Source organism: Lolium perenne, chromosome 7 (assembly GCF_019359855.2).
Source record: "Lolium perenne isolate Kyuss_39 chromosome 7, Kyuss_2.0, whole genome shotgun sequence".
Lineage (NCBI taxonomy): Eukaryota > Viridiplantae > Streptophyta > Magnoliopsida > Poales > Poaceae > Lolium > Lolium perenne.
Window position 1 is genome coordinate 317866940 of NC_067250.2, and position 25361 is coordinate 317892300.

General features: G+C 44.1%; 2 protein-coding genes and 1 pseudogene across 9 annotated transcripts; 2 read left to right on the forward strand and 1 right to left on the reverse strand.

Annotated features, from left to right (window-relative positions):
- Positions 1 to 211: 211 nt before the first annotated feature.
- Positions 212 to 9177, forward strand: LOC127317289 (two-component response regulator ARR10). 8 transcript variants are annotated; one of them, XM_051347817.1, is made up of 10 exons: positions 213 to 1140; positions 1330 to 1570; positions 3512 to 3602; positions 3719 to 4415; positions 4516 to 4673; positions 4781 to 4936; positions 6564 to 6935; positions 7038 to 7114; positions 7411 to 8685; positions 8788 to 9177. In XM_051347817.1, the coding sequence occupies exons 5-10, from the start codon at positions 4526 to 4528 to the stop codon at positions 8812 to 8814; spliced, it is 2055 nt and encodes a 684-aa protein (XP_051203777.1). In that variant the 5' UTR covers positions 213 to 1140; positions 1330 to 1570; positions 3512 to 3602; positions 3719 to 4415; positions 4516 to 4525; the 3' UTR covers positions 8815 to 9177. The 8 variants fall into 8 exon arrangements, with proteins under 8 accessions (XP_071679111.1, XP_051203777.1, XP_071679110.1 ...); XM_071823009.1 differs by lacking the exon at positions 3512 to 3602; XM_071823010.1 differs by lacking the exons at positions 3512 to 3602; positions 3719 to 4415 and having other exon boundaries at positions 212 to 1140.
- A 169-nt stretch (positions 9178 to 9346) lies between these two features.
- On the reverse strand, positions 9347 to 11191 carry LOC127314981 (uncharacterized; annotated as a pseudogene).
- LOC127313132 (homogentisate geranylgeranyltransferase) lies at positions 11124 to 14575 on the forward strand. The gene is made up of 14 exons (XM_051343679.2): positions 11124 to 11364; positions 11489 to 11545; positions 12113 to 12152; positions 12223 to 12454; positions 12548 to 12631; positions 12760 to 12834; positions 12928 to 13011; positions 13117 to 13206; positions 13292 to 13393; positions 13481 to 13576; positions 13648 to 13719; positions 13844 to 13939; positions 14048 to 14152; positions 14255 to 14575. Exons 1-14 carry the CDS (start codon positions 11253 to 11255, stop codon positions 14294 to 14296), a joined length of 1287 nt encoding a protein of 428 aa, XP_051199639.1. The 5' UTR covers positions 11124 to 11252; the 3' UTR covers positions 14297 to 14575.
- The last annotated feature ends 10786 nt before the right edge of the window (positions 14576 to 25361 follow it).

Sequence of the window (25361 nt, forward strand, 5' to 3'; positions counted from 1 at the left end):
AAAAGTATCCAGAAATTTAATTATTCATTTCAGAAAAATGTTTGGTTTTTTCAATTGTTCAGATTTTGAATTCGTTTAGATTTTAGTTTGGTTGGGCCGGCTCATGTTACAACCGTTTCAGGCGGCGCGGCCGAACGGCGCCACGTTGAGCGGCGTACTGCTGTGGCTCAAACGATTGTGAGAAACTAAATAAAGAAAGGAAGGGGAATGCATAGACTGTGGAAAAGAAGAAGTGTCAAAGCTTTGCTCTAGCTGCGTTGTGAAGAGCAAAATCCCTGATTTGTGAGCAATGGGGCGCTGCCGCCGTTCGGGATTGAGCATCCTCTTCTCCGCCGCTGCCGCCGTTTCCTCGGCCTCCCGCGCCGGCGCGGCCGCCCGCTGGTCCCTCCTTGCTTCGCTACCCGACCATCTTCCGCCTCTTCCCACCAGCTCCAGCTCCAGGCTTCAGCCCCCTCTGCACTCTCTCCGTCGGGCTCACCCCCGCCGCCCACGCGGTCGCCGCCCTGGCCCTGCGCGGGGCAGACCTCGGGCCTACCCTCTCCGCCAAGCTCCACCGCCTCCTCATGACAACCCGGCGCAGCCTCCTGGTGTCCAAGGTCGCCGGCCCCGACCTCGGCCTCGGCATGGACTTCCGCGCCACGCTCTGCCCCCGCCACCCGGACCGGACCTCTTCGCATTCGGGCACGCGCTCCAGCTGGTCGACCCGCGACGCTTCGGGGTCTATCCCGAAGGGACTTCGGGGTGCCCAACTGGCTGCACGGCCTGCTGCTGGTGCGGCACCCTGAGCTGTTCTACTGAGCATCAAGGGCGTGCGGCATTCGGGGTTGACAGGAATGGTGTGTTTGGGATTGATGGTGATAGTGTCATAGTGATGAGGATGATGAGGGGACTGGAATGTGGTGAGTGATGGAAGTGGGATTGAGGGGGACAGAGAATGAAGAAGAATGTGGTACAAGGGAGCTGGTTGACAGTAGTAATGAGCATGATGTTTGATGAAGAGTGTCTATCTGCTACTACAATTTTACCCAGGCTGTTGATGAGTACTAGGAATTGGTCCAACTGCGCGCATTCCTCTCAGCATCGACAGTAGTAGCCACAAGTATTAGTACTTGGGAGCTTAATTTGATTCTGACGATGAAGGTATGTTCTTGTTACTTGTGACTCTAGCCCATTACTTGTGACTCTAGCCCATTAAGCCTTTGGATGTCTGACTTCTAGCCTAGCTTGTACCGACCTGATTAAGAACAATAAGCATGCCTGTTTCTTGTTACAGTCTGGTTCCTCACAATGTTGTCCTCTAGTAATTTTCTCATTTTCCTTCCTTATAAGCCATGCTTCTTCCGGCTCCGCGTCCTCATGTCAATGAGTCCGTGTCCGTGGACGAAGAGGTGCTGAGCGGCTGGAAGAGCAAGTCGAAGGGGAGGAGCTCGGTTTTGCTGGCATGTATAACGATGGGGCATCAGTGCTGGTTGGGATTCAGCACTTGGCGTCGCTGGTTCTGTCAGTGAGCTCATGGACAAAGAAGAGCTAAGCTGCAGCAAGCGCACGGAAGCTAGTCTGCTGTCAACTGGTATGTTCCTCTCCCCCTAAGCTAGTAGAAACAAAACTTCCTTTACATGTGCCAGCTGATTGCATCAATTAGCTCTAAATTCCCTTTCTTGATCTGAAGAATCGTGATGTTCTGCAGTCATTTTCAGCTTTATTGATATAATGAGTTTTATTCTCTGTGTTCATGTGAATAGTATAAAATTGGAAAAAAATTCAAAATAAAAACCAAACTTACAGAAAGCATGTCCTTTTATTAATTACCCCTTTGTTCCTGTTAAATCGACGCTAGCTCGCGGAGGTGTCCTCTTGAATAGCTAATTAGCTCGCATCAATTAAAACGGACTGGAGGAAAACTAAGTAAGCTTCAGCGTCGCGGGCAGCCGCGCCCGTGGTTGCCTTTTTTATATGATTGTTTAAAAATGCACTAAATATTCAGATCTGAGCGTTTGTTCTGAATGTTTCAAATATTTGTTGAATATTATGCTTTCCTTGCTATTAAATGTAGGACATTAGTACTTGAATGCCGGAACCAAATATATCTGTAGTTTTGACATAGAAGTAAAACAAACACTGACTATAGCCCAACCGGACACAGATTCTTCTAATACACACACATGTACCTATGCATGAATGTGGCAAGGAAACTACAAAGGTTGAATTAAGTTGAATACGGTAGTATGCTTCAGTACAATTTATGCAGGGTGGAGAATGGTGTTGGTATTAAATATTAATATGAACTTGCACTATTCTATACAAAACTGGGCCACTTATTTCAAAAGTTATCCACACCATAACTTGGAATCTTTGATTTGGACTATGCAGGTCTCGGCCAACCAAAATAACAATGCAAAATTATTGGTAATTCATTGGACATCGTTGATTTGGAATATTAAAAAAAAAAACATGAGAACATATGTTAATATATTAACAAATATTGTAATATTAGCGGACGAGAGTTGGCGTTTCCAACATAGAGTCATCTCCTAGCGGAGCTGCAAAATCTTTTGGTCCATGCTAGTTGTAGCACCAATGTGGTGGCATGGTATTCTTCTCGTTAAATTTTCGTATTTAATGAGTACAACGTACATGGTGCCCTTGAAAGGGGGAGAAATTTATCCCTCCCATGTCTCGCAGCTCCTGCGATGTCTACTCCTTTTGTTGCTTCCACAATTGTTTTTAGAACTTGGTTTGTTCTGGTTTTTGTGTGCTGGAACCGTTTTAAAACTCGATGGTGTAAAACTCTTGTTGGGTGCCCTAGAGCTTTATATATATAAAGCCAGGCAATACCCTGCTATCTGGGGAAAAAGTCATTTGCATCGTCATCCTCGGTGGGGCTATGTACCCTTCCTCCAGGTGCTCCCTCACCGACCACCTATCTGTGTCCTACCATCATCAGCACCCCGTCCACCTTCCTCACGGGTGCCGACCTCATTCTGCATCGCCCGCACTCGCGTCGTCGCCTCAGCTCCCGGTGTCTGCACCGTCCCTTCGATCATGCTCACGATGCATCACATCAGTTCGTGCTGCTGCTTGGTCTAGGTTGGGCCGCTGCAAGATAAACATGGGGAGAGAAAGTATAAAACAAACTCAAGGTCTCTCTCTCTCTCCGAGATGCTGGCCGTACAACGTATATTCAGTATTTAGCAGTGTGTTATTAAAATGTCATATGAATCCTATGGACCCGCCATATTCTGAACCAATGAAAACAAGGTACCAACCGAGAGCATATGCCGTCTGGAGCAACCTTGCATTTTCTAGTGGTGTTTCACTCCGTACGGAGTTTTTGTCGTTTCTCATTTTTCATGCGCTACGTTGACTTCATGCTATCATTTATATCACCGGGTATGCCGTGGCACATACCGTTTACTTAAGAAAGATTGGATTGATCATTTACCAATACAATTTATCTGATTCACCCGAAAAACCAACTTGGGAATTAAGACAATATATCTCTTCATTTTAGCTTATGTCCTGGCAATACTCCCGGCAGTGAATTAGTCAGAACTAAAACATAATGGGTTCCAACTGTTCGCTGCATCTTGCTTGGCCTGAAGGTATGGACACGTCCATTATCTTTGATTTGGGAAGAAATTTTCTACCAAACATTTGTTTGGTAAGCTTATGAACTTTACTGTTGACTTGGCAATTTTCTACGGATGGTTTTTTACAGGGAAGCACTTACGCAATGACGTGGAGGTCAGGTGGAGCAAATATGGCCTAAAATTCACGGGAGGTGAAATTATTTGTGCCAACCAAAAGGGCGTAAGTCTGAGGCTCTTAGCACTATTGATCTCATGCCTCCTAAAACACTAGCTAAAAAAACGAAGGGGCAAGCCTTACCAAAAGTCCCAGAAACGTAAAACAAAAAAGGTAGGTGTAATTTAATTAGGCCCACTCATCTCGCATTGATGATGGTAGATTGGAGGAAGGTCTGACCGTCTCTCTCTCTATATATCTGCTGCCATGAACGAACAGGAGCCCTCCGTTCTTCCTTAAAAAAAAAAACCAGGAGCCATCCGTTGCAGCGCGCGGGTGATCTCACTGCCGCTCCCAATTTTTGGTTTGATGCGAGAAACCAGCAGCCGTGCCCAAGGTTTCGGTGCCCCTAACGCAAACGGACACCAGATGTTGAATTGTAACGCTACAAATTAGAAATTATGGAGTAGAAGATTGGCGGCGGCACGGGGCGCGCGAGCGTGCGCCTTCCCTCTCGGGGACCGCAGTCCCAGCGCGATTCCCCAGAGCACCCGGCCCTATAAATTGCGCTCCCCGCTCGTCCTGCAGACCATCCAACTGTGTTCTCCGCTTTCTCTCCAGTAGACTGTTCTTCCTGCAACGAGGCAGCCATTAGAGGAAGGTTGGAAAAGGTGTGCTGTTCTTTGGGTTTCTCCGGGATCTTGGGTGTTGTTTCCTTTTATGTGTTTGATTGATTATGGGTGTTGTTTAATTGTATATTATGTTTGTTAGACTGGAAGGCATGGCCAGCGGTGACCGAAGGCATGGAAAGGAACCGGCAGCGGTGGAGGAGGACAACTTCCCAGAGGGGCTGCGCGTGCTCGCCGTCGACGACGACCGCGTCTGCCTCAGGGTCCTGGAGGCCGTTCTGCGCGAGTGCAAATACAAGCGTGAGCGCTCTCGATCTGCCTCCTCCTCTCCTTTTGCCCTAACCCATTAGAACCAGTCGAAGCTAGGAGTAATCCTTGCCATGCTTGTTTTCTTGGGTTTGATGCAGCAACGGGGGTGATGGACGGAAGGACGGCGCTGAAGCTGCTGAGGGAGAAAGGGGAGGATCACTTTGACCTGGTGATCACTGACGTGCACATGCCGGACATGGACGGCTTCCAGCTCCTCGAGCTCATCGGCCTCGAGATGGATCTGCCAGTCATCAGTATAATTAATCTCTCTCTTGCACTGTCCAGCTTTGCCAGCGAGTGTTTTACTTTTTATTTCCTGTCTCGGTTGATATTGCTAGCTCACGGTAATTAAGAACGTTTATAGTCCTCGTGCATGGGTTTGGCAATATTTCCATATATGGTACTAGTACATGCATTGAGTGGTATAGAAGCACGTGTGTATATGTGTTGTTGCACACACACACGACACACCCCCTAGTTTTGGTAGTGAAAATCAAACGATTTTTTTTCCCGAAATGGGGACATAACCCCAACCTCAACATTTTATTAACTTATTATCAAACGAAAGCATCGTGTTTATCGACACGGAGCAGTGCGGTCCCATCTAATGCATCATCTTTATCGGCATGTAGCAATACAGTCCCATTCGTCTTGTAGCTCGGATGGCTAACGGGGAACCAAGCAGAGGTCGATCGGCACATGGGTTAGATGGTGGCGGGACCGGCTATAGTGGTGGTTCATGAGGGTGGGGTGGTAGAAGACACCACGGTCGACAGGCGTGGAGTTGGCGATAATGGTTAGTGTTAGGAGTACAGGAGGTGGCAGCTGATATGAGGAGCCTCCCGAACAAGATTAGGATCCCAGTCTTTTGGAAAGAATCCAATTTTAGCCCGAACCAATTTGGTCCAATCTAACCGTGCACTAGTCAGATCCGACGGCTAGTAGAGCGGAGGTGAAGCGACACATGAGTTACGTGGTGGAGGGGGTACCGGTTCATGCGGTTGTGTGGTACAAGATATGTAATTCTAGATAATTTGCTTGTCTTAATCTTATACCTAATCCATGAACTATGCAATTTTATATCATACGTACAAAAATCGAAATAAATAGATACATGTGGTATCAGTTGGACTAATGATGGATCTTCCAATAATTAATTGTTAAAGTCTCCGCTTCAACTAAGTTTACATTCATGCTTAAAAAAGAGACAGTTTTTATACCTCACGTGTCACAAGTTGATGGTCTTTAAACCTATTTACTCTGAGAATAACATATAAAGTAGGAGTACCACTTTTATGTAGATGTATTGACATCTACCATGTGGATATGGCATATAAATTTGCAGTTCCATCAATTTTAAAGAAAATTTAACTAGAAAACATATTTATTTGTCTAAGTTTTAATAATCAAACTGTATGCCATGCAGTTAATCATACAAAATCTGAAATTTTAGATGACCGCTTTACATGAATAAGAAAATTGCTTGGGATGATAGCTACTACCTAGTAGGCTAGGGGGAAAAAGGTGGTCAATACCAGTACTTGATCGTTCATCAATAATTAGAAGTTATGAACATGGTGTGATGGTTTCTATATATGCATTGTGTTATGGTTACTTCTTTGCCCCTTATTTCTGATTCTTTCTCTTGGGTATGTAAACTTTACCCCATTTATTTTTCTCTGAAGCATGCATAAAACTGACCGTTGTCGTGATGCAGTTTTTCCCATCATGTGTAACATATTTGCTTCCCCAATTCCGTGGTCATTACAAATATTAAACTCAAATATCTGATCTGGAACCATTAGGATAATTTAATTTCAAGTTTTATAGTTTTAAAATTTCCAAAGTCCAAAGCTAAATTTCGGGCCATATGTCATGCAGTGCTATCTGTGAATGGAGAAAAGGCAACCATGTACAAGGGGATAAAGCATGGGGCATGTGACTATATTGTGAAACCCGCGGATATCAAGGAGATCAGAAACATATGGCAGCATGTTGTAAGGAAAAACCACGTTGCTGTGATCCACAACAGAAGTGACAGTGATGATGCTGATCAGAGGGTGGCACGACCAGTGATTGGTAAGGGTGGCGCAAAGAGTAAGAAGTGCTCAAAGAAGAAGAGAAATGATGGAGAAGGCTCTGATGATGACAAGAGAGGAAGAAGGCGGAACACCTGGAAGAAACCAAGGGTGTCATGGACCGGTGAGCTGCACAACAGGTTCCTGGAAGTTGTCTACCGACTCGGCGTCGACAGTAAGATCTCACAATTTTTTTCATTGCTTATTCACCAAATTTTTTTGTTTATGGTTCTTGGATTTTTTTAATTAACAAAATGTTATGATTACCTAAATGCAGGGGCGGTTCCAAAGGCGATATTAGAAATGATGAATGTCCATAACCTTAGTAGGGAGAACGTTGCGAGCCACCTACAGGTTTAACTTCTGTATATCCTTATGCTTCACTAATATGCTTCTGTTCATATTATTTCTAGGCTAAAAAAACGTTTATTAGTCCAATCTTTAGTGATGCATGTGTAAGAAAAAAAATGCTTCCTTTGTGAAAATGTGAGATATATCTGATATGTTGCATGCCCCCAGCCCCCAACATTGTCTAGGGCTTTTGAAACAATGTAACACCATCATATCTTTTTTGCTTCGCACATGCCTTCCATTTCTTTCCTATGAGCATGAATCTCATATATGTTCTTTCATATATATTGTCATTTCAGAAATATCGCTTGTTTCTGAAGAGGGTCACCGATGACCCCATGAAGCCTAATCATATGGGTGATTCGTCTGAAAGCAGGCGAAATGCCTCGTACATGGGCATGAGTCACCAGGGAGTCCTGCCGTCGTCAGCCCTTTGTCCATGTGGTTCTCACAATCTCAATGCAGCTCCTCCATCAATATTAGGACCTCACGGTCTGTCTATTCAGCCCAGGAACTGGGCCATGAGCACAGTTGGCAATGGTGGCCTCATGCCTGACACAGGAAGCCGCCACGCTTCGGGTCCTCCTGTCGGCCTGTTCGCAAACACATCAGATCAGCCAATGCAGGATGCATTTCCTCGTATCCATTTCCGTTCTGGCAAAGCCTACCATAGCGTCCTGCGTCAGAAACTGATGGAGGTGAACACAAGCGTGGTGCCTTCCTCCCATCCTGGCACCTCCTCCGTCGCAGCAGAAATGCCAAATGGTGGGCAGTTAGAACCTGCAAACCAGTTCCTAGTGCAACCTCGAGAACAGATCGGCCATTTCTCCGGTCCGATGGGCATGGCACCTTCTGCGATGGGCACACATGGCGACACCCAGCTCCCGTACCTTGCTGGGAACTGTACCAATCCATGGCAGAATAATGTGGCGCCATCAAGTTTTGCTGGTTCTATGGTTGGAGCACCTCTCCTCCCATCATCACAGGTGAACGTCAACCTCCCCCAGATCAACCAGACAATCTTTGCACCCTCATCTAGCGAGATGGCCGTGTTTCAGAATGAGCAGCAGAATCAGATGGCAGGGACCAACATCAACAACACCACATCAGTAGATATCTACAGTCAGCAGATGACGCCATTATTCAACATGGCAAGCAACGCAGCCCCAGTGGAGATGACCAATGCCAACTTCTCACCGATGAATCAGATGATGGTCAATGGGGGAAGCACCAGCTCTCCATCGCTTAACCTTCAGGCGGGCAACCCTGTCGCGCCGCCGGCTCAGATGGCTAATGGTGGTGGAAGCAGCAGCTCCGCATTGCCTGGCCATCTGGACAGCTCTGTTGTGCCGCCGGCTCAGATGGTTAATGGTGGTGGAAGCAGCAGCTCTTCATTGCCTAGCCATCTGGGCAGCTCTGTCGCGCTGCAGACTCAGATGCTTAATGGAGGGGAGGGTGCATCTGGCATTCTACCTGTGCAAGATGATCCAGCTAGGTGGCACGATTCTGATCATCAGCCAACCTACAGCACTTCTAACTTCCTGGAGGATATTTTTGCCAGCATGGCTAGTCAGGTAACAACTTTTCTCATTCACTCTGCCTACTTTCAGGCTCTGCATATGAATTTGCTAAGCATGTCAGGTGTATCTGAATCTGAACTTCTTTTCTTGCTGCAGGATTTCAATCCAGATGCTCTTTGGTGAAGAATATTAGTCCCTTTGTTCGCCCCACCTGAGCCAGAGATGTCTCCGCATTTTGTGCAGGCCAGATGCTGATCATCAGCCCATGGTTCTTGCACATTGTATCTGCGGAGTTGTGCGAAAAAACACCGAATTGTAGTAGGTAGTTAGAAGCAGGGTGTGGGCTTCTACTTTACTTCAGATTTGTTTTAAATTAGTCCTTGTGTTTGAAGGATCATAAAATAACTTTATGTTGCCGACATCGAAGAGGACGTGTGGAATAATTGGCTATACGCATCGTAGATGCAGAGTCCCGGTTGTAATAAGACTTCCATCTAGAATGGAAATAAGTTTATGTTATGTCATATGGAACCATTTTCATGTACTTGTTATCAGTGCAATGCTGCATTGCTGCCTCTATTCCTGTGCAAATAAAAACATGGCCAGCATTGCAGCCGCACATCATATATAGGCACATCAGTCTCAAAAGTGACTGTTCAAGTTTTATAATTTCTGATGTTGGGTGACCGAAGCTACTGAATTTGCAGCTGCACTAATGTTAATTTTCTTTGTCTATCACCCTGTAAATCACGGGAAATTTTTGTATTTTGTATAGAGCCAAATATTTCTTTCCATGGGACTGTTTAAAACAAATACTGCCTTCTTACTGCGACATCTCCGCAGTGTCCTGGTTATACTGATCTATCCACCCCTGTATAATCTCAACTTCTTGCCTCCTTTGTTCTACCACCCAGTCTGGATCCTCCTTGGTTGCAGACCTGAAGTCCAGATGATGAGCCCCTGGACACCACCATCACAAGAAGTAAACCATGAGTAAGCAAGTTCTAGAATATTTTTGCTCTCCATATTGGGAAACTGCTTACCTTCCTCTGTGACGAGAGCAATGATGCTGGATGATATGTTCTTGAGAACCCTGATAGTAATTTGAAAGAAATGATTATAAATGTTTACTGTAGTTAACGTCTTATCTGAATGACTGAAACTACTTTCATCAACATGAATAATTGAGATGGTAATTCTTCTAATCTTACCCGCCTCGACTCCACGGGTCACGCATCCCGTTGGAGAAGATGATGTTGCTCCCAAACCTCTTGAGAACTTGATAAATTTTCTGCCAACGGTAGCACAGTACCAGGTGAACACTTGCAGACTGCAGCCCAACAATTGTTGGTGCTGACGGCTCATATCTCATCATCAGTATAATAAATCCCAAAGAATACTTACCGTGCCACCATACTCGGTAGTGATCCAGTGATCCCTCGGCCGAACGCCTCTCGACACATTCCTCGGACCTCTCCTCATAACTGAAGCCGGATGGTGGGAACATGCTCTCGCTTGACACGTTCATCGGCATGACCATCTCAGTGCAGGCCTACACACAATTCGTTTCAGGAAACACATATACGATATTGTCAGAGTCAGTGAATATCAGTACATCACACATTCCTGCCTGTCAGGTTTCTCTACCTGCCAGCCCCAGCCGCTGAGGCCATGGGGGTCATCCTCACCCTCCACCTTGAAGCACTTCTGGTCACCCGTGTAATTGTAGTACAGGCTCGCTGCTGTGAAGGCCTTGTCGACAACGTCTGCTCCTGCGGGGAAAGCGTCGATGATCTTGCACATCTGCAGAGAAATTCATAAGAGGTTAATAATTTTTTGTAATACAGACAAAATTATTATGGGGTTGTAAAACAGGTCAAAGTGACGAACCTCCTTGACAGGGTAGGCAGGCAGATTCTCCAGGAAATCGGTATATGGAATATAAGTATATAACTAGAGCTAATCGTCATAGTCTGACCGACCGCACCAACGAAGGGGCTATTTGCATCTAGGTAAGAGAATCGATCATCCATCTTATTGTTCTAGATTGAAGCCTTCTTGGTGATGTTTTCCTTGTATCAAGAATGGACTTGAGACCGTACAATGCTTCGTCTCCAGCGGAGTTGCCAAAATATGTGTTAGACCCTAAAGTTTTCGGCTAGAGGTAGACCTCCGAATTTCCGGCCAAGACCAAAAACTTCTTGCCTCGATGCTAGGATGGAAATACTCTGGCTTACACAGTTACACTGACACATCCTCGTGCACTGTCGATGCTGGGAGCGATACGCCGTAGATGGTCAGAGCAAGATGTGTGCACAACTGCACATAGGTGATGCCGTGATGGCGGTGGCTAACATGGCTCCAAGAGAAGAGCGGTACACGATATACTCCAAGACTAGGCCCATGAGCATAGTCACCCCTGGCACGTCTCAGTTTTGGCAAGTCAGATTGCCACTCGTAGTCGCAGCGCGTCACACTGCCTGTCGTCCACACTCCTGCGTCATCTGTCACCAGCTAGCGCACATCATACATCGGCATGCGGCTGGATCACGCACGCCATGCAATTAATCAGCAAGAAACCCATCTAAACCCCACCCTCGTCGTCGTCTACTTCCCCACCGATGATCGATGCCATCTCCTCCTCCGTCCTCCCGGCTTCTCGTTTAGGTCGCCGGCCGGCGACCACGAAGATGGAGGCCACCGTGGCGGCGCCGGCGGCGCAGCTGTTAACAGGTAAATCACGTTTCTTCGATCAGAACTACCTCTCTTGATTGATTGTTGCGTTCGATTAGATTAGATTTGAATTGAATCGGGGGTTTTTCATTTGCCGTCGTTTCGTACGTCTGGTGTGATGCAGATAGGAGAGCGCCCAGATGTAGGGCTCAGTTGGGAGCGACCAGATTGTCCTGCCCAGGTATATTTTACGCGCTTGATCTGTTTCTTGGTGATTTCCATGTTGTTGTTTTATTTTCACTGGGTACAAATCAGCATTTCAAGACAGGAAATGGAGAACTGAAAAATAACCTTCTTTTTTCTATAATGCATCGAAATGCAAGGTTTTTGCGTTTTCGCGAAAAATAAATAGGGGGGGGGGGGGGGGGGGGGATTGAGACTCTGAACGGAGCCAGATGGTGTAATCCACGTTCCAGGATGGAATAGATTCAGGGATTGCACAACTGAGAAAAGAAAAAACGTGTCTTGTCTTTTTTGGGAGTGGCATATGTTTCAAAATGGTTGCTATAAATTCAACTACATAGTATATAGAACCACCATTTTTTTATGTAGAAGAGCTGGAATATGCCTTGTTTTCAATTGGAGTTCGTTTCAATAAAATGACAGTGTAGGAGGAGGTACACTGCTTGAAATGTGTGTAATTTCTTACTCAAATAGTACATGTTGTGAAGTCTACCTTTTCTCCAAATCAATCATGTATATGACTGGATGTGACGAACTGTTGTGCCTTTGATTTTGCAAATTACAGGCCGATTTGCAGTCGAGGCTTTTGGAGCCCAATCTCAAAGGCAAGTAAATCGTCTTCGATATCCGGTTTATCTGCATCTTTCTGATTTATGTTGGTTTGTTTGCAAATAGCAGTGCTACTACTGTCAGGCATAGATTCAGTGCCACTTCTCAAGCTACTAGCCCTAGAAGAATCAGGAGGCAGTGTGCAGATGATCATCCAGACTTCCATGTTGGATGCAGTGAGGTTGCTCGTGATCAGCACCATCTCGATGTGAATAGGTTTGCGGAAATCCGTGGAGAAGTTTCAAAGAAATTGCTCGCTTTCCAACAGTTTTGCAGGCCACACACAATCTATGGCACTGTGAGCTCTGGCATCACTGACTGAAATTTACATCTGTAGTTTGGGATGCATACCGCCTGATATGTTGTTTTTTTGTGGATCATGCATTTTCAGATAATAGGTATAACTTCAGTGTCTCTTCTGCCAATGAAGGGCCTAGATGATTTTACCATGACGGTACTACGAGGATATCTTGAGGTATTGTAAATTCTTATATCTTATGAGTACTATGTATGCTCTAGCAATATACATAATCGTTTGTCAAATTACAATCTAATTACACCTTTAGTTTTAGAAAAGTATGGAAATTTTTCTTTCGTTTGCAGGCTTTGGCGGCAGCTTTATGTATGAACATATATGTGGTAGGACTGAATCAGATATTTGACATCCAGATTGATAAGGTAGTATTTTTCTCTCTCTCTTGCAGTTTGACAACACTGTTCTTCATGTGTTAACATGGAATTACACTGACTAAATTATACTTTGTTCTGGAGGTCAACAAGCCAGGCCTTCCATTGGCGGCTGGGGAATTTTCCATAACAACTGCTGTATTCTTAGTACTCATATTCTTGATCATGGTATATTATGTTCAGCAGAACAAGAACAATAGCAGGTCACTCTAGTGTGATAAAAGCACAGGCTTTGGGTCTAGATACATTATATATTGTAAATTTTATTTTCAGAGCTTTAGCATCGGAATACATTCTGGATCTGCGCCATTGATGTGCGCATTAATTATCAGCTTCATCCTTGGAAGTGCATACTCAATTGAGGTAAGTAGCACTTAAATTCCAAAGTTCCATGATTTCATCAAGCATCAAGTTATGAGCATTTTCTTTCATATTAAATATTTTCCAGGCTCCGTTTCTCCGCTGGAAACGGCACGCGTTCCTTGCTGCATCATGTATCCTGTTTGTGAGGGCTATACTGGTCCAGTTAGCATTCTTTGCGCACATGCAGGTACTCAGCGCAGTCCACATCTTCATGGCACTGCCAATCCTTACTGATTTGGCTTTCTTAGGTTAACGTTTGATGGTTCATTTACAGCATCATGTTCTGATGAGGCCCTTGGCACCAACAAAATCACTTGTCTTTGCAACATTTTTCATGTGCTGCTTCTCTGCAGTCATAGCTCTATTCAAGGTAGTTAAAATCCAATTAACTTATGTTTTGTTGTCCTCAAAATTATTGTTACTAATATTCTGAGCTTTCAGGATATTCCTGATATTGATGGAGACCGGGATTTTGGCATCCAATCCTTGAGTGTGAAATTGGGCCCTCACAGAGTAAGAACATGGATCTTCAACCGCAAAAGAAAAACACTGCTTCTACCTTTCACTGACTTGGTTTTCAAGAAAAAAAATATCAGTGTAAATTAGTGTAAATTTGATCTCCTTTTATCTGCTCTAGGTGTATCAACTATGTATAAGCATACTGTTGACAGCCTATGGGGCTGCCACTCTGGTAGGAGCTTCATCCACAAATCTCTTTCAGAAGATCATCACTGTGAGCCATCCATTCTCAAAGTTTCCCAAAATAAGAGAGAAATACAAAAAAAAGTTATAAGTAAATATTATCATTTTGTTGCACATGTGCAATGCATTGATCATCTAGGTATCCGGCCATGGCCTGCTTGCTTTCACGCTTTGGCAGAGGGCACGGCACTTTGAAGTTGAGAACCAAGCGCATGTCACATCATTTTACATGTTCATTTGGAAGGTAATTAATGAAGTTGCTGGCTTATATTGTGCCTTCTGTCAGCCATTAGACTTTTGCTATGTATCTCTAATGATTATTTACACTTTTTTTGTTTGAACGCAGCTATTCTATGCAGAGTATTTTCTTATACCATTTGTACAATGAGAATGTACAAGGGCCGGCATTTCTGAACTATGTACACATGTAGAGCAAATTATGTGGGGGCTAATGCTTGGTCTGTATTTTTATTTCACCATCGGCAATTCGATAATTTGGAGGAAGAGGCAAATGTTGGACGTGTAATTCAGACACAGTCCCTTCACTAATCTGACATAGATGTTCACTTTGTGCACTATCAGAGAGACACGTCATTTCTTGAATTCAGCGGGATACAATGTTTTCCGTTTAACATGCAAATTAAGTTAGTATACTGAGTTTTGAAAACTGATGAGTGGGGTCGTAGAAATTATTTTTATTCCCTTATGTTCGATTTGGGCGTAAAATCCTCAGTTGACAAATTATTTAAAAAGGGAAAACAAACATAAAAAATCTGAAATCAATTAATAAAAATGCATTCAGAGAGGCATTCTCGAATTATGTATATTGTGCTTATGTGAAATTTCAGTCCTGCATGTCAATCAATATATGGCTAACTTCCAAAGCTAGTTGCTCAATGAGTTGCAACACATTACAAAAGAAAACCGACAGAATCATTCACTGACTACAAAGGCATAATAAACTTCAATAATACTGGTATAATGAAAACCACTCAACTTATGGAGCCAGGGGAGAAATGTGGGTGCAAAGGAAGGTACATCTTCTTGGAAGCGCCAAACGGAATGTATACTAGTACAGACATACCCTAAGTGACCCTTTTATGGCAAAGGCACGAAGAAAGCCCATGGTGGAAAATAATTGTGCCTGACAAATGAGGCATTCCTGATGGGCGTCTCACTACCCGAGCAACATCGAAAATGTTCAAAAATAATACATGTTTCAATATTTATGGAACGGCTATTCTGGTTTGACCTCGTGCGATTTTAACTAAAATGGCCTTGAAGATACATGGAAAACAGTGGGCAATGTAAAATTATTCCCTTAACTCCCATGTAAACATGTTCATAAATTATGTGCTTTATTTCCATGTAAATGTGAATATGTTCAAATGTAAACGTATTTACATGTTCTGCAACTACTACAAAACCATCTTCATGCTCCAAAATTACTGTATATTCCTCCTCTCTCTTCCATAATTCTAGGCAAGAACACCAAAGCTAAGCCTACTCCTTTCCATTCCAATGGCGCATGTGCTAGCCGATAGGGTCTACCACTTCGAGGAACAAGGAATGTTCTTTAGCTGACAACAACCATACCCATTCCCTTCGTGTCGAGGAGTAATTCCTCAGCGGCGCACAATTTAAATGTGTTGGCATGTATTGTGAATTCAATAAAGCACCGTCGCATATCAAGCAAAGGTATCTTCTATTTGGGAAGACGCAACGCCCCGTTGTCCTTCAACTTTTGTCGCGTAGGAGTGTCTCTTATTCCAAATATGATGGGCCAATAGAGTGCCAACACTCCTCAAGCAACTCTTGAGGATATCCGATATCATCTTCTAACCTAAATTGTGGTATGTTGTTTTTATGTGAAATCAATGTATGTTGCTCTAAAATCTTGGGAATTTATAGTGCACTACAAGAACTTTTGGATGCCTAGAATTCATTTTGGAGTAAACGTATTATTGTGTATATCATTTTAACTAAATATAACCTGGTGTGGAGAGAGCGGACTGGAGATGAACTATGCAGATTTTTTTTTTCACGACAACGAGCATAGTGCTCATTAATTCTTAAATTATGTTGCATCAAGATATGTTTGGGGTGTGGTGGCATGTGCACTTGATATTCGTAGGATGGCTGCAACAATGGAGGGGCTTAATGATAGGGTTTTGAGTTTTGGGGGTTCCAGGAATTATAATTTGGTAGCCACATGTGTCACTATTGTTTTGTGGACTTTGTTGAAATTTTGACGGGGAATGGTTTACAAATGTTTTATCCCGATGTTCTAGTTAGTGTTGTTTCATTGATCTCGCACACTCTTAATTCTTGATCTAGTTTTCAACAGATAAAACATCAAGACACACAGCCCTTTGGAGCAAAGTTAGCGGTGGCCGATGAGACATTCCATCACATCAAAGGGTGGTGCTCCGTGACTAAGAGATTGGGAAATTGACAATCATCATGCTGGATAAAAGCTATGTATAAATGTTTTTTTGTATCTCCATGGATGTTCTATTTTTTTGAATTTCTTGTTGTTATGATGTTTACTTGTCTCTACTTGTCATGGGAGCTACCTTAGTTGGTCATCTGATTTTGTTGTGGTGAGATATTCATTTCATTTTTTCGGTGTTTGTATCCATGTTCGAACATATTGATACTTCTTTGTTGGCTTAATTAAAGAAAGCTATGTTTGGGAATAAAAAAATTCTTATATATTGCAATGGCATAAAACTATTTTTTCATGTCTCCTTGCACTTCGTTGGTGACAAGGTATTAACTTATCAATGCCAACAAGTTGTAGACTAGGATTTCACGGAAAGTAGAGGGCAAGTAGATCTCGAAGATTTCAGCCGAAAAGGTGCTCGACTATGAAAAACTAGGGTGTGTGATGACCATGATTCGATCCTTTCTTTCTTCTTCGGCTCCCCTTTATATAGGAGGTGGAGCCGAGGCTTTTGTATCGTACAAGTTTACAATGTTTGGAAGGTTTTCACGAGTCCTCCTCATATTACATCAAGACTTCCTAATATATCTATTTTCCATATCAACACTCATTGGGCTTCCGATCTTCATGAACTTTGGGTCGTGGGCCTTCAATTATCCCCGGGTACCTTATTCTGCAGGCCCATCTGGGATGCCTATGTCAGTAGCCCCCGAGATTTTGCTTGAAATCGTAGAGTCGAGTAAAATCTTCATTGTAAAAACAATCCATAAGTTCTATGAATCTTTGTAATATTTTTTCTTGTAGTATTTATATCTTGTATAGGGATAATGGTAAATGGGGCTGGTTCATCTGACGGATCAGGTACCAGTTAACTGCTCTTGTGGCAATCCCGCAAAAACCTACTTGAAGGTCAAGTCTCTGTACTCGACCTTGGGATACTGGTTTAATTCGACATGTGCCGCTTAAGGTCTTACCATATGCCGAATTCTAGTTGAATTTTATTGAGTACCTAACGCGCCCGTTAGGATTTTTCTTCGCGTCTGTTGACACGGATAAAGTAGTAGAGCGCATTCGGGTGTGATACCACGCCGCACAGGACAGATCCCGGGGACTTACCTTCATAAAAGATGACGGCATTCAGAAATTTTATCGCGGCGGACGCGTTCTAAGAATATATTGTCGAGCGCCTTTTCCGGCTGTTGGAATGGCATATTTATTCGAGTCATATGATGACATAATATCTTATCCTCCCGATGGGAGTATGTTTCGAGTCATATATAACTCGAAAATGTGATGATCTCATATTTCGTCGGGTGCGCGACCAGCGCTCCTGATGGGAGTAGCCCCAAGGCTACGGCCAAGTGCTTGTACTTGGTGGTAGGCTCAACTTGTATTGCCTTCTTGCTATTCTCATCTTCCTTTTATCTTCTTTCTTTCTCTTTTTTTACTTAACTTGCTGCTGCTCCTTCTCTTTCTTTTTTTCAATTTCGCCAACTTTATCTTGTCCTTTGCTACCTTGTCCTCTTATCAGAAGTATAGAAAATACTTCTCATAAGAGTAGCCCCCGAGCATGTGAGAAAATTCTTGTATTTGTTCATGGGCTCCCGAAGTTTCTCTGTCGGAACACTCGAGATTTTTCTGTCGCTATATTTGATAGAAGTTCTCGAAGTTTTCTTTGGAGTGACATCAGTGCTAATGATAGCCACGATTACTTCCTTGGGAAACCACGGTTCCTGTCACTTCACTGAAACGTGGGCCCGATATTCTGCACCATCGACACGTTGCACAAGTGGGGGACACACGTCCTCCGTAATTCCCGGCACGCGCGCAGAAACTCCTGTCTAGCTAGTAACTTCACGCTGAAAAGACCGTTATACCCTTGTGGACACGCAAGGCTTAAGATGCATTTCCTTTTCATCCAACGGCACGACAGATCGGCTCCTTGCTGGCGACAGATCGGCTCCTTGCTATAAAGCCACCGCACCTTCTACCTTTTTCCCTTCGCCGCGCCGCACATCATCTTCCTCCCTCTACTTCCGCCATTGTTGTTCCTCTAAGCTCTTCGAGCCCTTGCTCTCTTTCGATCCTCTGCTCCACCAAAGCGCCCCCCATGCCGCCGCGCACGAAGCTGACCAAGCACATAGCTCCGGGCACCAACGCTCCAATGGACAAGGCTGAGATCTCTGGATGGGAGCGCTCCAAGATCTCCAACCAGGACCAGATGATGCTCAAGAAACTTGGCCTGGTGAAGAAGCAGGAACCGTTGATCTTCCCCGGCGACGAGAGCTTCCCGCGTCCTCTAATCGGATATCGGGTAACTTTCATTCACCACCTCATTCGCGGCCTCTCCACCCCTATCCACGAATTCCTTCGTGGTCTTCTCTTTGTTTACGGGATCCAGCTACACCAGCTGACCCCGAACTCCATCCTTCACATCTCTATTTTTATCACTTTGTGCGAGTGCTTCCTCGGCACCTATCCTCATTGGGGCCCTGTGGAACCGCATTTTCTACCTCCGGCGCAACAACTCCCGCAATGTCGTCTACAACGTGGGCTGCGTTTGCATCTGCGTTCGACCCGATGTTGACTATTTTGACGTCAAATTCCCCGACTCCGTCCAAGGGTGGCGCAAAAGATGGTTGTACATCCGAGATGAGTATGTCAACTCCCAGGAGTATGGCATTGCTCCATTTGTAGCTGCCGAAGAAATTCTCAGACGCCGATCTTGGGACACATAGGCCACTGCCGAAGAAAAGACATCTACCGAAGCCCTGATGAAGCGCATCCATCAGCTCCAGAACACCCGCGTAGAGGAACTCTCGAGTGTTCAGATAACTGCGTACTTCCTTCGGATCAGGGTGCAGCCTCTGCAGGCTCGCAAAAACCCCCTTTGTATGTACTCTGGTGAGAAAGATGTTGATTGTTTGTCCAAGGATCTCTTTGCGAAAGACTTGGAGAAACTCATCCGACGTTTTTCTTCCTTAAGAAAAAAACACGAGGTTCCGTCCTCTTGCCGCGTGGAACCATACATCGCCTCCCACGCTCTTCCCGAAGTAAGTGTCTTCTTTGGTTTAAATTTTCTATGTTTATCGACTCCTATTGTATTTTCTCGTGTTTTTACTTTACTGCTTTTACTCAATGCTGCACAGAACCACCCAATTATCTTTTCTCTTCGGAGGTAGATGAGCGAGCTATTGTCACCGACGACTCACAAGAAACCTCTCGTCTCGAGAGTGAAGTCGCGGGTTTTCAAAAATCTGCAACGTCCTCCGAAAAAGAGACTAAGTCGGAACATTCTGACTCTGGCCGCTCCCTCTCTCCTCCTCTCGCCGTTTCTCCTAGGCGCAAGAGGAAGAGAGATTATGTCGAAGATTCTGGCACCTCCAAACTGACTGACTCGGCTGCCGAAGAAACTTCGCCCGAAGAAGAGGGTACCTTTAATCCCTATGATGACGCTGGCGCCGTTAGCTCGTGAGTCACTTTATTTTTATGTTTTATCTAACTCCTTTTTTTTAGAATGCTCATTTTTCTATATTGACAGATCCGAAGAGGGAGAAGAAAAAGAAGAACCCGCAGTTCATGGTATGACTCGGACGAGCACGTCCAATACCATGGTTCTTTCTGAAGAGCACCGCACTACTGCGGAATCTTCACCTTCCCCTCAACAGAACGTGGAAACGTCGACTCCTACGGCCAGCCCCCGATCCCCCTCACCGAAGAAAGCAAGGATTGGGGCTGGCAAAAGTCATGAAATTATTGCGGGGGGGGGGGGGGGGGGACTTCGACCCCTTCTTTGGACGATGTAAGTCTTCCCTTTATTTGCTTCGTCAATTTTTCCCTTGCCGTCGAACTTTGCCTCTTCTGGACTTGCTTCTTGACTCGTACTCTTTACAGCCTCTGATGAAGCATCTCATCAACCTTGGAACCCAATTTATTGGGTTCCATGATGAAGCCGACGATTTGAGAGGTAAAACCTGCCTTATCTTTGGTGACTTAATTTCTTCTCCTAGCACATGTTTCTGATTTTTGATTATGGGTCTTTGCTCCTTGACTATCTTTCCAGAGGCGCTCCGCCGGGCCGAAGAACGCGCTGACGCTCTTGCAGCTAAGCTAAAAGCCGAAAAGATGCCACTACTGTTGGGGACCACCGCCAGAGACTTCAAAATGCTGAGCACGCTTTGAGCGACAAAATTACTCAGCAGATCGGGCGCGAGAATGCCATAGCAGATCAGTTCGACACCCAAAATCGTAGATTCGTTAGTAAGTTTTTTCCTTCAACTGCCTTTCTATTTATCTTGATTTGCTTCTCTAAATATTGATGAATCCATCCTTTGTTCCAGCAGGAAGGATGGGTGAAGATTTCACCTTGCACGAGGGGGTCGAGGATCGTCTTCTCAACAATCTTTCAATCCTCGAGTTGCACGGCGATCTGGCGCGCACCAATATTTCCAATGCTCGTGCCACGTTTACGCGACTCTTTCCCCACTTCTTTCCTAAAGAAACACAACCTGAGATTTTCTCTGAGCTTGTCCACCACTTCCTGGGTAAGGAAGATCCTACCTTGGTTTATCGGCAGGAAAAATTGAAGGTTGGAGTTGAGGGAACCATCTCCCTGGTGGCCGATAGCCAGCAAGACGTCGATTGGGCGAAAGGTGGTAGCCCCAAAGGGGTGAACAAGGAGAATTGGAAAACTTTGGTGAAGGCTGTCAAGCTTCTCTCGAAGAAAATCCTCGCCTTCTTGGGACCGAAGCCTGCTGCATCCGCTAGCACTGCCAGGACGGAGGTCAAGTATACCAACCTATCCCTATGCTTTTTCTTTTTTTCCTTTTGTAGTTGTCGCTATCTTTGTGATTCCAACTATCTATGTCGATTCGCTAGGAGTCAAACTTTTGTAAGGGACCCCGATTATGTAAATATCTACACTATTAATGAAAAAGTGATCCTTGCTGAATGATTGATGTCAAAATTTCTTTCTTCCAGTTCATATTTGATAACTATAACGAGGCTGCTGGACCTTCCCATGCTTCACCTGCCGCGTCTCGCTCTACACGGATGCCTGCCGATGTTTTCTTGAACGATTCTTCGTGTGCTGACTGAACTCAACAGGAGCTAGCCGAGCTTCGACAACAGCTTCAAGCCATGAAAAAACAAGCCGTCACTATTATGGACCAATCCCGCAAATCCTCCGATCGTGAGAAAGCTGCTCTTTGACAAGCTCAAGAAGCTCTGGAGTTAAAGGAAACTGCGTGATAAGGGGTGGCTGATGACCCACAAGTATAGGGGATCGCGATAGTCTTCGAGGGTAGTATAACCCAATTTATTGATTCGACACAAGGGGAGGTAAAGAATACTTATAAGCCTTAACAACTGAGTTGTCAATTCAGCTGCACCTGGAAAAGCACTAGCAACAGGGGTGATGTGAAAGTAACAGTAATATGAGAGCAGTAATAACAGTAACTCAGCAGCAGTAATAGCAATATGAGAGCGATGGCACGAGAAGATAGTTGATACTACTTCCAATGACATGTAGAACAGGTATATTATGATGAGAGATGGACCGGGGTTCCCAGCGATCTACACTAGTGGTAACTCTCCAATAAGTGACAAGTGTTGGGTGAACAAATTACAGTTGGGCAATTGATAGGAATCAAAGCATTAAGAAAGAACATCAGGCTTATTAATTATGTAGGCATGTTTTCCGTATATAGTCGTACGTGCTCGCAATGAGAAACTTGCACAACATCTTTTGTCCTACCAGCCGGTGGCAGCCGGGCCTCAAGGGAAACTACTGGATATTAAGGTACTCCTTTTAATAGAGTACCGGAGCAAAGCATTAACACACCGTGAAAACATGTGATCCTCACATCACTACCATCCCCTCCGGTTGTCCCGATTTCTGTCACTTCGGGGCCATTGGTTCCGGACAGTGACATGTGCATACAACTTGTAGATACAATCTAAGCAATAAGTATAGAGCTCAAATCTAAGATCATGCCACTCGGGCCCTAGTGACAAGCATTAAGAATAACAAGATTGCAGCAACAATAACTTCACAAACTTTATAGATAGACTAATCATAATGTATCATCCATCGGATCCCAACAAACACAACACCGATTACATCAGATGAATCTCAATCATGTAAGGCAGCTCATGAGACCATTGTATTGAAGTACATGGGGGAGAGTATACCGACATAGCTACTGCTAGAACCCGTAGTCCATGGGGGAACTACTCACGGAGCATGATGGAGGCGGTGGTGTTGATGGAGATGGCTTCCGGGGGCACTTCCCCGTTCCGGCAGGGTGCCGGAACAGAGTTCTGTCCCCCGAATTGGAGTTTCGCGATGGCGGCGGCGCCCCTGGAGTCTTTCTGGAGTTTCGTCAATTGGTACGGTGTTTTTAGGTCGAAAGGACTTTTATAGGCGAAGAGGCGGCGCAGGGGGGCACCTGGGGGCGCCACACCATAGGGTGGCGCGGGCCCAGGCCAGGCCGCACCGCCTTATGGTCTGGTGGCCCTCTGGCCCCTCTCCGACTCTTCTTCGGTGTTCTGGAGCCTTCCGGGAAAAATAGGAGGTTTGGCGTTGATTTCGTCCAATTCCGAGAATATTGCCCGAACAGCCTTTCTGGAACCAAAAACAGCAGAAAACAGGAACTGGCACTGTGGCATCTTGTTAATAGGTTAGTTCCAGAAAATGCATGAAATCATCATAAAGTGCAAGCAAAACATGTAAGTATTGTCATAAAACAAGCATGGAACGACAAAAATTATGGATACGTCGGGGACGTATCAGCATCCCCAAGCTTAGTTCCTGCTCGTCCCGAGCAGGTAAACGATAAAAAGAATAATTTCTGTAGTGACATGCTACTTACATAACCTTGATCATACTATTACAAAGCATATGAAATGAATGAAGTGACTCAAGGCAATGATCTATAGTTGCTAACAAATAGATAACATATAGCAAAACTTTTCATGAACAGTACTTTCAAAACAAGCATCAAAATTCTTGCACAAGAGTTAACTCATAAAGCAATAAGTTCATAGTAAAGGCATTGAAGCAACACAAAGGAGGATATAAGTTTCAGCGATTGCTTTCAACTTTCAACATGTATATCTCATGGATATTGTCAACATAGAGTAATATGATGAATGCAAATATGCAAGTATGTAAGAATCAATGCACAGTTAACACAAGTGTTTGCTTCTTGAGGTGGAGAGAAATAGGTGAACTGACTCAACATTAAAAGTAAAAGAATGGTCCTTCAAAGAGGAAAGCATCGATTGCTATATTTGTGCTAGAGCTTTGGTTTTGAAAACATATAGAGAGCATAAAAAGTAAAATTTTGAGAGGTGTTTGTTGTTGTCAACGAATGGTAATGGGTACACTAACTACCTCGCCAACCGGACATTCAAGAGCGGCTCCCATGAATTATTGCATATTTATTTTTGGGTGGCACTCCTTCCAACCTTTCTTTCACAAACCATGGCTAACCGAATCCTCGGGTGCCTGCCAACAATCTCATACCATGAAGGAGTGCCTTTTTATTTTAGTTTTATTATGATGACACTCCTCCCAACCTTTGCTTACACAAGCCATGGCTAACCGAATCCTTCGGGTGCCGTCCAACAATCACATACCATGGAGGAGTGTCTATTTAGTTTGATTAATTTGGGACTGGGAATCCCATTGCCAGCTCTTTTTGCAAAATTATTGGATAAGCGGATGTGCCACTAGTCCATATGAGAGTCCGTCAAAAGTAAATGACAAGGTTGAAAGCTAAACACCACATACTTCCTCATGAGCTATAAAACATTAACACAAATCAGAGGTAATAAATTTTGAATTGTTTAAAGGTAGCACTCAAGCAATTTACTTTGGAATGGCAGGAAATACCACATAGTAGGTAGGTATGGTGGACACAAATGGCATAGTGGTTGGCTCAAGTATTTTGGATGCATGAGAAGTATTCCCTCTCAATACAAGGTTTAGGCTAGCAAGGTTGTTTGAAGCAAACACAAGTATGAACCGGTACAGCAAAACTTACATAAGAACATATTGCAAGCATTATAATACTCTACACTGTCTTCCTTGTTGCTCAAACACTTTTACTAGAAAATATCTAGACCTTAAGAGAGATCAATTACGCAAACCAATTTTAACAAGCTCTACAATAGTTCTCCACTAATAGGTTTAAACTACATGCAAAAACTTATGATCTACTTGAGAGCTCAAAACAATTGCCAAGTATCAAATTATCCAAGACATATGAGGCATTTTCTTTTTCCAACCAAACAATAAGTATTGTAGCTTCCAACTTTTATCATTGAACATTAAAAGTAAAACGAAGAACAAGTGTTCATATGAAAAAGCGGAGCGTGTATCTCTCCCAAACTAGGATTGCTAAGATCCGAATTTATTCAAACACAAACAAAAATAAAAGCACACAGACGCTCCAAGTAAAGCACATAAGATGTGACTGAATAAAAATATAGTTTCAGGGGAGGAACCTGATAAGTTGATGAAGAAGGGGATGCCTTGGGCATCCCCAAGCTTAGACGCTTGAGTCTTCTTAAAATATGTAGGGATGAACCACGGGGGCATCCCCAAGCTTAGACTTTTCACTCTTCTTGATCATATATCATCCTCCTCTCTTGACCCTTGAAAACTTCCTTCACAACAAACTTCTCATAAACTTCATTAGAGGGGTTAGTACTCAAAAAATTTGAATCCACCTTGGTCCTGTAGTGGCACATTGCAAGAACTCAATAAAACATTAGCTACAGCTCTCTATGTCTAGAAAAGCTCGCTTAAAGTCCACAAGAGACAATGCAAAAAACAGAGACAGAATCTGCCAAAACAGAACAGCCAGTAAAGACGAATTTTAATAAAATACTTCCGTTGCTCAAATCAGAAAACTCAAAACTAATGAAAGTTGCGTACATATCTGAGGAACACGCACGTAAATTGGCATATTTTTCTGATTTTCCTACAGAGAAAACAGCC

What these genes read in the sequence shown, in the direction of transcription:
- LOC127317289 (XM_071823010.1), top strand. Translation starts at nt 4,526, where the DNA reads ATGGCCAGCGGTGACCGAAGGCATGGAAAGGAACCGGCAGCGGTGGAG. An exon ending in CTACCGACTCGGCGTCGACA is followed by an intron (nt 6,936 to 7,037) that starts GTAAGATCTCAC and finishes ACCTAAATGCAG; the next exon opens with GGGCGGTTCCAAAGGCGATA. An exon ending in ACGTTGCGAGCCACCTACAG is followed by an intron (nt 7,115 to 7,410) that starts GTTTAACTTCTG and finishes TTGTCATTTCAG; the next exon opens with AAATATCGCTTGTTTCTGAA.
- LOC127313132 (XM_051343679.2), top strand. Translation starts at nt 11,253, where the DNA reads ATGATCGATGCCATCTCCTCCTCCGTCCTCCCGGCTTCTCGTTTAGGT. An exon ending in GGCGGCGCAGCTGTTAACAG is followed by an intron (nt 11,365 to 11,488) that starts GTAAATCACGTT and finishes GGTGTGATGCAG; the next exon opens with ATAGGAGAGCGCCCAGATGT. An exon ending in TTTGGAGCCCAATCTCAAAG is followed by an intron (nt 12,153 to 12,222) that starts GCAAGTAAATCG and finishes GTTTGCAAATAG; the next exon opens with CAGTGCTACTACTGTCAGGC.